Raw genomic sequence first — 14,937 nt, 5'->3', positions numbered from 1 at the left:
GCTTATAGATTCATCCTTTTACTGATTCTGCTTTTAGGCATATTTTTTCTCTTTTAAGATTTTATTTATGTGATCATTATTTCTATTTCTGAATATACAATTTCTTCCAAAAACAGGACAAGGACAAATACCAGTTTGGTAAAACAAAGATCTTTTTTCGTGCTGGCCAAGTGGCCTACCTAGAAAAGCTGAGGGCAGACAAGCTGAGGGCGGCCTGCATCCGGATTCAGAAGACAATCCGCGGGTGGCTACTGCGGAAGAAGTACCTGCGCATGCGGACAGCGGCCATCACCGTGCAGAGATACGTGCGAGGATACCAGGCCCGATGGTAGGTCTCCTGGGGATCTGTGCTCTGTGGCTCATGGCTCCTAAGATTAGAGGTTCCACCTGATTCATTGCCCAACCTAGGACAGTTGTGGGTGGTCATCTTACCTGAGAAGGCAATGCCTCACCTCTTCTTAGATTCAAGGAATAACAAATTAACTCATAAGATAGTTAATTAGAATAAAATTTCATTCACCCTTTCGAGTGATTTAGATTCATTCTCAAAAATTATAAATTACTGTGTATTCATGTCCTCAGTAATTTTTATTTTTTATACTTTTATATGAGTTTGAAGAAATCATCTGTGAACTAAAACAGTCATGAACATGAGCTACCTAACAATGATTCCATTGAGGAGCTTTCAGAAGCAATTAACTGAGAAGGGCTTTCTAGAACTACACTTCAGTGTGATTACCTATTAGAATAATTTTAATTTAGAAATATCAGTAGAAATGAATTAATGATAAAGACTTTATGTCCAAACAGATTTCAAAAAATATCACACATTAGCAATGAATGGATGTAAGAAGCTGGTGATAAGTAAGTGTGGGGTTTCTACGCACAGCTGGTCTGCTGTGTAATGGAGACATAGCCTGGGATAATGAGCGTTGTCCTAGAAAGAATGAACCTTTATGAGTTTCACTCTCTTTATCATAAAATCAGGTAATATGGGGCATCCTACTTTTCAGGGTTAGGGAAGGCTCAAATAAGATAATGGATGCAGAATTATTTTGGGGAACTATAAATTGCTATACAAATATAAGAAATATAAACGTTGATTTAACAAGTACGTTATTAGAATAGTAACATGAAAGTACTACTTATTATGACAAAGATATTAGTGCTTTAAATCTCTAAAAAATATATCCCTGGGTTTTTCTGATGACCGACAAGTGCACCACTCTTTTCTTTGGCCAGCTATGCTAAGTTCCTGCGCAGAACCCAGGCAGCAACCGTCCTTCAGAAGTACTGGCGTATGTTCATAGTCCGAAGGAGGTACAAGGTTAAACGAGCTGCCACTGTTGCTCTTCAGTCTTATTTGCGAGGCTACTTGGCCAGAAATAGGTATCACAAGGTGAGCCATTATTTTCAACTTTGTTTATTCATGCCATTAACATTAATCAAATGCCACATCTATACAAAGTCACCACAGGGGCTCCTTATGGATGTAGGAGCCATCTGGAGACAACCAACATTTAAAAAATAATTTTAAATATTAAATAAGTACATATATTTACTAACAAGACAGTGGAAAAGAAAATTTACCTCCTTTTTCTCCTCTTGTCTGTGTAATTTGAAAAAATATTGTATGAGTTTCCTGTAGTTGCTATAATAAATTACTACCAACTTGGTTGCATTTTAAAACAACAGAAATTTATTCTTTCACAGTTTTGGAGGCCAAAAATCCAAAATCGGTATCACTGGGCCAAAATCAAGGTGTCAACAGGGCTGCACTCCCTCCAGAAGCTCTAGGGGAGAATCTGTTCCTTACCTCTTTCAGCTTCCGGTGGCTGCCAATATTTCTTTTGTTTGCGACCACATCACTCTACTCTCTGCCTCCATCTTCACATCATTGTCTCCTCTGTGTGTCTAACTTTGCTTTTTTTGTCTGTCTCTTATGAGAATATTTATGATGGATTTAGGGCCCACCAGAATAATCTAGTATAATCTCTTCAACTCAAGATTTTTAATCATATCTGCGAAGACCCTTTTCTCAAATAACATAACATTTACAGATTCCAAAGATTAGGATCTGATATCTTTGGGGGTCTTTATTCAGCTGACTACAGTAAGCTTTGACTAGATCAAATATATGATAGATGGGTAGAAGATTGTTCCAAGAAAGAAATAACCTTGGAATAATTTACCATTGTGAAAAGGAAATAAATAACATTAATGTAGTTAAACTTATATTGATTGGAATATGATGCTGTAAAAGTTTTTGACAAATAATCTTTATATCTAGCAATAATCAACATGACTATAGATAATGGATCACCAGGTTGATCTTCATCATCACCTCTGGCAATATATGATCTAGTTGAAAGGTTTTTCTCTTTCATTTTGGCAAGATTTTGAGTGTATCCTTTAGAAAATCCAGTCTGGATCTTTGTGCTTTGTGGGCACTACTGTTAGAAGGAGCATCAATACAGTGATTTGAGGAACATGTCTCTAATCACAGGCAGTATGTGGTGTGACCTAGGTCCTATTCATGTATGTGTTTTACTTTCTTTTGAAGTAATTTTAGACAACAAAAAAATTGGAAAGCGAATGAGGCTTGAATTAGCATGTTACTGTGTTTTAAAGAAAATTTGAAGACAGCTACTACAGGTCTTTCTTTCTGCCCATGCCAGCTTTATGGTCTGGTATTCTTTCTCTACAAGCATGAGCTTTCAGGGAGGGAAACGCCTTATTAAACTTGACCTTTTAGATACACCAAACTGCTGACCCTTCCGTTTTCCTCACTGCTCTCCTCAGCAACATCTGAATGGGGTTTTAAGACAATTTGGTTTAGCAGTATCAGGCTCTGGCCAGCTCATCTCCCACTCTGACGATACAGTGGGGGTGGCAGGTAAGAGGTTAGCTCATATATAGGCCAAAAGCACCTCATTAGTGTTCCTTCTGGCTCTGCCTCTAATCCAAGCTCTCCTTCATGGTACTTGAGAGTCTTTAAGGTAGAGAAGTTTTGTTTAATTTCTCTGACTCACTAATGGAAATGAGATTGAGAATGAAATCTCTAATTATATACTGTTTCCATTTGACTGAAGCTACGGAAATGGACCAATGTCTGAATATACATGGAGAAAGGAAATGGAATAGGAAAATGGGCATTAATAGCTTTGCCACTGTGCCACTTGAGTTTTAAAGTGTGAAAGCCTTCAATTTACCATCACTGAGTCTTGTCCAGTTGGTCACTAGTCATCTGGATAAAACAAGGGGCTCCCTTGGGATTTTGATATTTAGGGAGAGCTCAGGATGCCCAGCCTCTCTGCGGTGTGATGCACAGTGACTGCACTTAGTGAAAACTGAAGGCTGCCCTTAGCAATAGGAAAACAGCTGAAGGAGGCAGCCTTGAGTTAGCTAAAGATGCTATTAGGATCTGCTAAACACTTATGTTTAGTTTGTACTTGATGGTTTAAAATTTAACCACTTATTTCTTAAATGTATTCTTTAAAATGGCACATTTTTTCATTATTTTTCTCAGGTACATAACCTAAAAATAGGAACTATTCTTTTCATGATTCTATTAAACTGCTATCTGTTTGAATAGATGGTTTCAGAGATGCTTACATTTAAGAAATGTCGTAAGAGATACATTATATCCATTTGTAATAAGCATTAAAAGTACTTAATCAAGTGCATACATTTAAATATCATTTATGTCATATAAGAGTTGTTCATAAAATCATAGACTTAGAAGGACCTTAGAAGGTTTTGTTAGTTCAACTTTTATAAATTTCAAGAATTTCTTCTCCATCATTCCTGGAAATTGTTTATACAATCTCTGCTTGATAGTCATTAGTGACAAATCCACCTTATAAGGTAACCTTTTTTTTTGTTTTAGTTATTTATAACTTTAAGGGAATATCTTTTTTTAAAAATATATATATAACAAAGTCAAATTTAGGGTCCAAGCCAGCCAGCCCCAGACCTACTTCATTTACTTCACTTCATCTTAGTTTCAGCCTTCCTTTTAAAACTTTATTCATACTTTCTTTGAATCTTGAAGTGGATTCTTGCTACATTTGAAATAGCAATGGGAAATCCTCACTAGAATGGTATTCCTCAAATAAGGCGATCAAGAGTGTCATTTTTCTGCTTTTGGGGAAAAATATTAATAAATCAGTAATAAAGTTTGCAGTATTCCAAGTGTTAGCCTTTATAGCCAGCTTACTGGCCATACCCCATGTCCTCAAACATAGACCTACTGCACAGTGAGATGGTATCAGTAGTAAGGGTGATGGGTCTTTTATTTTAGTAGCATGTAATTCACAGGATACCAAGTTCTGTTCATTTTATAGACGATCACATGTTACTAACAGACATTATATACTGATAGGAAACCTAATGGTTTTTTTCTTTCTTTTTGGAAGTTTTCCTTTTAGTAATCCGATACCTTTTATTTAGACAGCTTCTACGTGTGTACTCTGATTTAAAAAGTAGACTTTTAAAAATAATTTTGTGCTTCCATATATTTGTGATGCATATAATCCACATAATATATTGTTACTTCAGCTTTCGTGTCTTTCCCTTTAGGTAATATATGTATTCTTGGCCTGACAGACATAAGTTGGTAGAGTTGAACCTTGAGTCTGGTCCAGGGCTTGATATTATGCACTTATCCTTCTCTGCAGATACTTCGTGAGCACAAAGCAGTCATCATTCAGAAGTGGGTCCGGGGCTGGCTGGCCCGCACCTACTATAAGAGGAGCATGCATGCCATCATCTACCTCCAGTGCTGCTTCCGGCGGATGATGGCCAAGCGCGAGCTGAAGAAGCTCAAGATTGAGGCCCGCTCCGTGGAACGCTATAAGAAACTCCACATCGGCATGGAAAACAAGATCATGCAGCTGCAGCGCAAGGTTGATGAGCAGGTGGGTTTTAAACAGGAGCCCTGAAAGTGGAGAATGCCTGAGGAAATTCACTGGGATTCTGTTCAACGTCGTCTCCTCTTGACCTTACCTTTCAGACCTAGCATAAAAATAAAATGATAATGACAGTAATGAATGTGAAAATAGTGACAAACTCATAGGTAAGACTGTAATGTCAAGGACTAAAGCAGGAAATTATTTTTGAGAACAAAGCTAGATTTACTAACACTCCAAACTTTTATGACTGAGAGCCATATTGTGCTTAATCTTTACAAAGCTTTTTCATCATTACCATTTATTTGCATGTGGTATACTGTTTCTTTTGCAGGTGAGTTATTAAGCACTTATATGGCAAAAAAATTAGGAAGATGTTCATGCTTCTGAGAAATCTACAGCCTATTTGCAAAGATAAAAGTTTGATTTCCTAGAGATAGTTACTAAGTATTTTAGCACATGCAAATGATATAAAAGTAATTAGTAATATGTAAATACTAAGAAGGGCACAGAAAAACAAAATTAAATAGGGCTCATCAGAGGAGTTTTCTGAATGGGGAGAGGAGTTATCAGATAATAAAGAGATTTGTAAGAAACTTGAGATTTTGAAGCCATTTTATCATTCTTATGCATCACCTGGCTAGCACATGGCATTTACTGGCACATTGATTTGTTTTCAAAAGCAAGATTTTCCTATTTCTGGATTAAGAATCAGGAAATTAAGAATTTTCTGTGGTAGCTTACCTTTTGACTACGGGGAAAGCACATCTATATTACTCATCGTGTGAAACAGAAGTAAAATGCCTGTTCTCTCTTTGTACCAATAAGAGGGTATTGATTGCATTATTGTAAATGTTGTGGTTAGAATTTTGGTTAGAGACTACATCAGTACTGTGATCATATAGCACGAATATGATGAATAAGCCTAGTTTTCTCACTAAATACCTTTGACGGTGTGTATATTTACTAATTTTTACTTATGTGTGTGTTTAAAGAACAAAGACTACAAATGCCTCATGGAGAAGCTGACCAATCTGGAAGGAATATACAACTCTGAGACTGAGAAACTACGAAATGACTTAGAACGTCTTCAACTAAGTGAGGAGGAAGCTAAGATTGCCACTGGACGGGTCCTTAGTCTACAGGAAGAAATTGCCAAGCTCCGGAAAGACCTGGAACAAACTCGATCAGACAAAAAATCCATTGAGGAACGTGCTGATAGATACAAACAAGAAACTGAGCAGGTAGGAAGGAACTAATATTCATATCCCCATTTACTCCTTTCACAAAAGAAATGTGCTGTCACATTGACTTGTCCCTTGTAGCTCAATGCTGGTTTCAATCTGAGCTGAAATACAAATTTCAGTTGGTTGACTGTTCATTACTAGCGTTTTCCAAGCATTTGTTCCACATGATGGATAAGTAGCTGTAGGTCTTTAGTAGAATCTTTTGATTCCAATGAGAATATAAGAAAAGCAGTATTATAAGAAGAGAATTAATGGCCAAGTCCCTACTTTACACTGTTCTTCTTTAAATTTGTAGATCTAGATGGAGTGTAGAATCCTAGGGTTAATGTGATTAAGAAGCGAGACAAACAGTGAACTGTCAGTACTGTCTCTAGTTGATACTAGAGACCTTTATGGAAACTGGCATTAAGGTTGTGATAAGTATAAGAGGAAGAAATCCAAATAACTGTACATAACCAAGAGCCGCTATGCAAATAGAACCAAAAAAGAAAGAAAAAGAAAGAATGAAAGGGAAAAAATCCTTACAGATTGATCAGTGCTTCCACACTACAAATTTGTATTAACTTATGTCAAAACTTTACTAAATACAGTCTATGGCCATGCCACCCTGAACGTGTCCGATCTTGTCTGATCTCGGGAGCTAAGCATGGTCGGGCCTGGTTAGTACTTGGATGGGAGACCACCTAGGAAGACCAGGTGCTGTAAGTGTTTAAAAAAGACACTTTTTTTAAATACCTTAAGGTTCTCAAGCAGTAATGAGATGTATTGTTTAAATAAAATAAAAGTACCTCAGCATAAAGCTTACTGGGAAAAGCAGTTTTCAGAGATTCCACTACATGAGCTTCTTTAAAACAGAGTTGACTCTGTTGGCTGTAACTATGGACGAGAACCCCAATATGCTATTTCTGTGCTAACTTCTGAACGTTAGCCACAGCACATGGCGTGAGAAGCTTAGATTCAATTCGGGTAGGATAGTGTAGCTAATAAAATTGCAGTCCTTCCATGGTATTCAGAGTCCTAATAATTTCTCCTATATCTCTAGTACATCTGGACTCTGTATATGGAAACAGCAATGCCATTAATATATGTTATTTTGACATGGCAAGCTTGTTCTGTCAGAATTCAAATATACATTCAAAGAAATACTTTTGAAGCTAAAGACCAATCTCTCTCTCTCTCTCTTTTTCTCTCTCTCTGTCCCCGCCCCTCTGTCTCGCCCTCTCTTTCTCTCTCATATCCTGAGTCCACAGAAGCTTTCCAGATTCCTCTGAATCTTATAGAGTATTTAAGCTTGGTAGGATTAGTCTCTTTTCCTCTTTAAAGTCAAGTCCATACCTTTCTAGTATGATAGAATAGTACATATAAGCGGATTCACATTTCTCCTTCCTTTTTATTATATTATCTTCTGCTTTTCACAGGGATAGGTATAGGCACTATCACTAATTCTTTTGGATAGAGTGTAGTAATGGGGAAAAATGAAGAAATTTCACTGTGACAGCCCGCTTCATGGTCAGGAAAGCTACATTATCAGTTAGCCTGAGCAAGGAGCCTAGAAGGTACACTAGAACTATGGTTCTTAACCAGGAGGAAATTTTTAAATATATACCTGCCCAGGCTCTAGGACTGTGGGCTAGGCACATGTATTTGAAAAAGCACCACAGGTAATGGTTGCACTCCCCTGACAAAGTGCAGCTTCTTTCAAGAGCACGTAGAGAATTGAGGCCTTTACTTTGAGGGCGAATATTTAAGGGCATATCAGTATGGAGGGAAGAGGCTAGACCTTCAGAAGGAACACCTTCTGGACCAACTTCTGCCGTGACACAGTGTTGTTATCTAATTCCCTGTTCTTCAGGGACCTTTAGTCACAGAGCCCTCTTTCTCTGTCTCTGAACTCCTGATACTTTCTCATTATTATTAAAGCTATCATTTTTAGAGCTTCTTGAATTTAGGCTTAAAGAAAGGAAATTCAGATTTCACTCACAAGAAGCACAGATTTTATTCCAAAGGTGAACTACTTGAATAAATTATGAACTTTGCAAAGTTGTCTTTGATTTTGATTTTTGCTTTCTGGGAATCCTTATCCAACCAGGAACTGGAAAATTAAAGTTCACTGCTTTTTAAAAAAATTGTGATAACATATTCATAATATAAAATTTATCATATTAGCCATTTTTAAATGTATAGTTTAGTGGCATTAGGTACATTCACACTGTTGTAAGGTCAATACTTAAACATGGACTCAAAGGACTAGTTCGCAACATTATAAAACTCTTAAAGGGGGATGAAAGTGAAGTTCTCTTTTTCTAGACAGAAGTCTTCAGCAAATTTCCAGAACCAAAATGCCCTTCATATTTTTCTTAACCTCGTCAGTCTCCCAACTTGAATCATAGATTCATATAAGCTTTGTGCTAGGCCGATGAGAGGACATTATCCTTGCTTTAAGAGCAAATGCTTACTAGGTGCCAGGCAGTTGCTAAATGCTCAAAGTTCAAAGTAAAACAACAACAGCAATCATCTTTGTCCTCCAGGAATATCTAGTCTATAAGGGAAGTAAAAGTAAATTATTTATAAGGGTTATAAAGAGGCATATACAGGGTTCTGTAGTAGCCTAAAGGAGAGACATCTATTTGGAGAGAGTTTTTAGGAAGGCTCTCTGGAGCAGGTAATGCTTGAGCCAAGTTTGAAAGATAACTAACTAGGCAAAGAAATGAGGCACAGAGATGTGGAAGGAAGGAGTGACTGCCATGTGGTCTTTAAACTTAGTACCAGGCTTCATCTGTCTATTGCAGCCACCTCAGTTTATTGTTTCATTTTATAGCTGGTATCAAATCTGAAAGAAGAAAATACTTTGCTGAAGCAGGAAAAAGAGGCTCTCAATCACCGTATCGTGGAGCAGGCCAAGGAGATGACAGGTAAGGCTCACATGAGCTCAACCTAGTGCGTGGCACCCAACCTCAAACCAAAGTTTTATAAGTTACAACTTCACTTAGAGCTTAAATATTTTTTAAAAGTTGAGGCTCTCATCAGTAAATCTATAAAATTCTAAGAGGCAAGCACTCTAAATATTTTGGTTGAATTAGTTGGTGAATAATTAGTTGGTGAAAATCTGATCTCTTTATGTACAAATGTGAACTCATGTTTAGTCAATATCACATGTAATTTAAAAACTTAATTGTTCTGCATGTATGATTTATCATTTATGGCTTATAGGATTCCTGTTGATTTAGGAAGAATTCTTGAGCTAATATGTATCTGTGTATATGTGTCTGTGTTTATTATTTTTATTTATTTTTTGCTAAATCAGTGGATATTATTCTCCAAAGATCAGCCTCTCTTTGCCACCAAAAAAGAACAACAATAAAAACACTAATTTTTTTAATAGAGGACTAATTAGATGTCGACATTTATTCTATTTGCTCTTTGTGAGAGATGAAAATGATGATAATTTATAAGGGATCCACAGATACATAAACAGGGGATAAGAAAATATAGATCTAAACTAGAGTAATTGGTGATAGGCGTGGAAAGGAAGAGATGGATTGGAATGAGGGTATATTATATAAAAAGAATCAACAAATGTTATCATTTTTTGATGTGGTATTCAAAAAAATTAAAATGTTCTAAAGTTTCGATATGAGATATCAAAACAATAATGGTGTGTTATTAGTAATGAGGAAATTGAGGGGAAAAATAGTACCCGTCCATGAGGAAAATTAATGAGATTAGTTGTTAGAATGTTAATTTTTGGATGTCAGCTAGGGCCTCCAGATAGAGATGCTCTGAAAGCAAAATGAGATTAAAGATAAGAGAGAGAAAGAAATGAGCCTTAAGGTACCCATTAAAGCTATGGTAATAAGAGAGCCCTCTGTGCTTTCCCCCACACTGCCCCTTTTCTCATAATTAAAGGAATTAATGTAAAAGAAAGAAGAAAATATGGAATAAAGCCTTATAAAATAACCATATGTAAGGGATACGGTGAAAAAAAGAAGCCAGAAAGGAAAATTAAGAGACGAAGGAAAAAACATTCATTGAAGACATGAAGAGTTGGCTGCCAGGATGTAGAATGTGATGGAAGGATCCAGAATGATGAGAATACTTCTAAAAATATGTAAACTGTTATTTGAAACCGAACAATAAGAATAAGGAAATAACAATGGATTTACCTAGGGAAAATTTATCTTCAGTGGGCACCAGGGTAGCAGCTATGACAAGACACTTGCAGCCCTGGCCCTCATGGACCTGACAGAGAAAGAAATGGTGAAGCAATAGAAGTAGGCAGAGCAGATGAGAATTTAGCCACAAAATAAGAGGATAAAATGGGCCGTAGTGGTAGGAAGCTTGATACTTATAAATGTGACTGGTTGGTTCATTGATTTAAAACATATAGCTGAGATTTGAGACTTTTTTACTTTGCCTTATCTGCAGTCAGGGCTCATCTCCAATCCCCAGATGCCGTCCTCAGCAAGTGCAAGCCACTGGCAACAGTAGAGGGCAGAGTGGCTAAACAGAAAGGTCAGGGTTCTCCCAGCAGCACACAAATGAAGTAACACAGGTTGTCAGGCATGAGGATCTAATCTGGTTAGAAATAAGGAAGTAATAGGGCAGTGAGGGAATTTAGAGTGCTGGAAAACTAAAATAGAACCTGGGAACTGAGATGAGTGGAGAGAGGCTCTGTAGAGTAGGAGAGCTAGATCCACTGAGAAGCCACTATTCCCTCAGACTTGCGGAATAACTCTGATTTTTTGACAGAGTCCACTAATTTGGACAAAAGAATTTTATGAATAGCCTGAAACAGAATATTATTAGAATAAAAAATACATACTTTTCTTACTAGACAATGACTATGGAAGTTTATCAAGGATATGTTATACCACACAGTGAACAAGTGGCACAGGTGTATAGTACATGGAAGAACTCAGTAGATGGTTATTGTTATTATTAATAAATTATTTCAATTTTTGGTCATGATATTTTCTCTTTCCCTACATTCACTGTGAAGATACTCTTCATAGATCATAGTGATGCTGGAAGTAAAACCCCTTGTGGAAAAACTGGAAGTCAGTGTACGTGTTTGTACTGTTGCATTATGTGGAGCCATCTTTGGTATGTTTTTACCTCTTCTGTCTTTCAGAGACTATGGAAAAGAAGTTAGTAGAAGAAACAAAACAACTAGAACTCGATCTTAATGATGAAAGATTGAGATATCAGAACCTTCTGAATGAGTTCAGTCGCTTAGAAGAACGATATGATGACCTCAAGGAAGAGATGACTCTGATGGTGGTGAGTCAAATTCATTTTTTAATGAAAAAATTTAAACATATACAAAAATAGATAGAATATAGAATGAACTCTCACGTACGCCATGTACTACTCATCACCCAGTTCCAAAATGGTCAACACATGTCTACTCTCCTTTCTACCCCTCCATTTCACCCCACCCAATGAATTGGATTGTTTTAAAGCACATCCAAGATCATATAACTTTATTCATAAATACTCTATAAAGTTGAACACTTTAAAGAATGGACTGTAAGACAGTATAAAGTCAATATAGCTGGACTTTGTTTTATGTATTGAATGACTGAATGTAAAATTTGTATATGAAGCAGATATTTATATAATTGAGTAGTTTCTCTACTGCTTTTTATTATAATTCCAAAGACATTCCTACAAAAAGAAAATTCAGCTTCTATTTGTGATAAATTATCTATTTCAAAGACTTCTCTGCATCTGACAGTGTACCTTCTGTACTTGTAATAGTTCTGCACACCCTCCCTGTTCTTCTTAACCCACCGTAGAGAACAAAGAGTTTTTTCCTAAAATGTCAGCCTTATAGGTAACCCGTGGAACAAATGGCCAGAAATGCTCTGAAATATCTGATAGAAAACAAGATACTTTGCCATCTATGGGGTATTTGCTTCAAATTTTGCTTCTATCTGGATCCTCTGACAAAGTTCTTTAAAATGTGACATTTAAATAGTTAAAGTAAAAGAGATTATGCAACAAAAAAAATAAAATAAATTTATCACCTCGTAAATGAGAAAACCTAGTCTCAAAGAGGTTAAAAAGCTAATTTAAATCCCACGGTTGGACCATTATTTCAAACCTCACTACTCTGATTTATATGTGACAAAATGGAATTAGAAGTAGGAGTAGGTCACCATCATCCTTACAACCAATAAATCAGAAGGACCCTCGGTTAAATCTTGTCTTCTTTGATCTCTCTGCTGTGCTTGGCCCTGTTGAAATTTTTCTCCTTTCACATTCTCTCATTCTCAGCTTTCTCTAGAGTCCTTTTCCTTTGTCTTTCAACATCATGTTCCCCAGGGCTCCACTTTTGAGTGTATTTTTATTCTATTTACACCATTTATGTTTAAACTATGCTTTAGTTATGCCTAGAGCTAAGCTTTGTATCTTACTGGGTGTTTCTGAGGCCACTAGTTACTAGGGATGTTAAGAAGTGGCCCTGGGAAAAGAAATGATTGAGGTCAAATAAATGTAGGTATCAACTAGTTTAAACAGATAAACAGATTTTTTTTTTTTTCCTACAGAATTTTTTTGGATTCTTTAATAGTATATGCCTTGTGAATCTCAGAAAATAAAGTGAGGAGCATGTGCCATTTATATCACTCTCTGGGCACATTCTAGAGACATCTGTGAGGTTAATGGGTCTCCTTAGTCAGAGAGGGAGCCATCTCTAGGAAATACCCTCTAGCAATGGCCATCTTTCAGCAACTTTAACAGGGCTAGTCCTTCCTACTAAGCAAGTCTGCCTGCTATCCATTCTGTCCACCGCAGTGCTGTGGAAAAAGATATAATCAAGTTCCAAGGGTAGTTAAGCTGCTTGATTTCTGATTTCTCAGCCTATAACCCTTTATATCATATGCCTATGACTCATTGTCTTTCCTCTTGGGTAACAAATAGTTAGAGGAAGAGAAAGGAAAAATACAGCGGAAGAAGCTCAGAGATTGCTTGCTTCCTAATCTTCTCTTCATTAGGTCTCATTTCCTAGCTCCAGATGCAATCAAGATCACAGACTTTGCAGAAAATAAAAAATTTGACTATAGAATCCAGGACTAATTAAAATATTAATAGCTACATCTTATTTTAATTTAAATTTAATTTTATTTTATTTATTTTTTAGGTGAGGCAACCCTTGGTTGACCTCACAGATTGCAACTACCTTGTCAGCTTACAATCCCTTATTATTTAATTTTTTACGCCTACAGCACCTGGTCTTCCTAGGTGGTCTCCCATCTAAGTACTAACCAGGCCCAACCCTGCTTAGCTTCCGAGATCAGACAGGATCGGACTTGTTTTAGGGTGGCATGGCCGTAGTTATTTTAATGTTTAGATAGAACTTCACAACTTACCCAAATGTTGAGATGGGTACTTGGCTAATATTTCATTGACACTGTTCTACAAATGGAGCTCTCACTGCCACAATGCTAACAAAACATTTTGTAATAAATAGACTCTTCAAATGGAAGGTTGGGAAAATTAAGGGAGGAGAATCAATAGACTGCCTCAGGGCTTCCCTTAATCTATGCAGATACTGGGGCCAAAGGTAGTACCACTGATTACCACAGTCTAGATTTGTTTTCCCTGGTACCAAAAAGTGTTGTGGGATTTTTCTCCTGGAACATTCAATTGTAAGGCTGAGGCAATGAAGAAAGGACTGATCCTGGGCTAAGGATTTCAAGCCAACAATGAAAGGATAGTGAGGCAAGGGAATCCAGGCTAGTAAAGTATTTGAAGATAAATTAATCCGAGTAAGGAGGAAATCCAGCAAGTTAACAATAGGGTCATTAATCCTAACAAAGGGACTAAAACAGATTCAAGAAAAGAAGGAATTTTAGAAGAAATGACAGATAAGGAGGAGAGGAGGTACTACTTGCAGATCTTGAAGAACATGATGATCAAGTCAAATGTTTGTCCTTGTAATTGAATAATATATTGAATAAAAACTGAACATAGCATATATTGAAAAAAACTGAACATAGCATATTGAACAAAAACTTAAAGACCACCAACAAGGAATTGTTGAATTACTTCAGGGTCCTAACAATTGTAGCAGCATCGGTTACCATCAGTTGAGTACTGGTTATACTTAAGCTATGCTAAACTCTTTACTTGCACTATCTTATTTAATCCTCACATAAACTCTGTGAGGTAGATAATATCATTATCCTCTTTTTCTGATTAATGAAAGTGAGGCCCAGGGAAGTTGGATAAGAGATAAGTGGCAGAGCTAGGATTTCTACCCAGCTCTCTCCTGTTTCAGACTCGGAGTACTTAACCACTGCCATGTATGTTTCTAAAAGTTACATTAAATAGCAAATATACAGTATTGCTTCTATTCATACCTTAAGGTATGTTTAATAATACATACATAGGAGTATGTATGTATGTAAATAGGGGCCTTACTCATCTTTAATAAGCTTATTAAAAATCTTTGTCCTTATGGACCTACCTATTTTTCATAGTGACACAACAATTTATTAAACACCATCCTATACAATTATGGTCTTGGGCTATGAAATTTAAGTAAGAGTGCCTGTGTGTGTAAGCAGAGTAAACCTGAGTGCCTTTGACTTTATGTGTGGCACGTCTTTCCTTTAGTGTGCACCACAGCTGCTTGATAGTTTAGATGTTCTGGTGTTCTTGGGTCTTTCCTATGCACTGGAGCACAGGTTAGGCTGGACTGGGAGATTTTCAGCTGCTCCCAGATGCTGGCTTTTCTTTGGTTGCACAGATGGATCTGTGCTCTATAAGCCTGG

The 14,937-nt window shown here is 36.8% G+C and overlaps 1 protein-coding gene and 2 pseudogenes across 8 annotated transcripts in view; 2 read left to right on the top strand and 1 right to left on the bottom strand.

Moving 5' to 3' along the window:
• MYO5A (myosin VA) overlaps positions 1 to 14,937 on the top strand; it is a 99,008-nt gene that overhangs the window by 38,895 nt on the left and 45,176 nt on the right. For all 8 annotated transcript variants that reach the window (XM_023527860.1, XM_023527858.1, XM_023527859.1 and 5 more), the window contains 4 exons: positions 4,680 to 4,919; positions 5,906 to 6,154; positions 8,976 to 9,069; positions 11,289 to 11,437. In XM_023527860.1, the coding sequence (XP_023383628.1) occupies positions 4,680 to 4,919; positions 5,906 to 6,154; positions 8,976 to 9,069; positions 11,289 to 11,437 (732 nt within the window). The remainder of the gene's footprint in view (positions 1 to 4,679; positions 4,920 to 5,905; positions 6,155 to 8,975; positions 9,070 to 11,288; positions 11,438 to 14,937) is intronic.
• LOC111736344 lies at positions 6,747 to 6,865 on the top strand (annotated as a pseudogene).
• On the bottom strand, positions 13,378 to 13,497 carry LOC111736325 (annotated as a pseudogene).

This window comes from Pteropus vampyrus, unplaced genomic scaffold, assembly GCF_000151845.1.
Source record: "Pteropus vampyrus isolate Shadow unplaced genomic scaffold, Pvam_2.0 Scaffold19, whole genome shotgun sequence".
Classification (NCBI taxonomy): Eukaryota; Metazoa; Chordata; class Mammalia; order Chiroptera; family Pteropodidae; genus Pteropus; species Pteropus vampyrus.
This window is presented reverse-complemented; position numbering and strand designations above follow the sequence as displayed.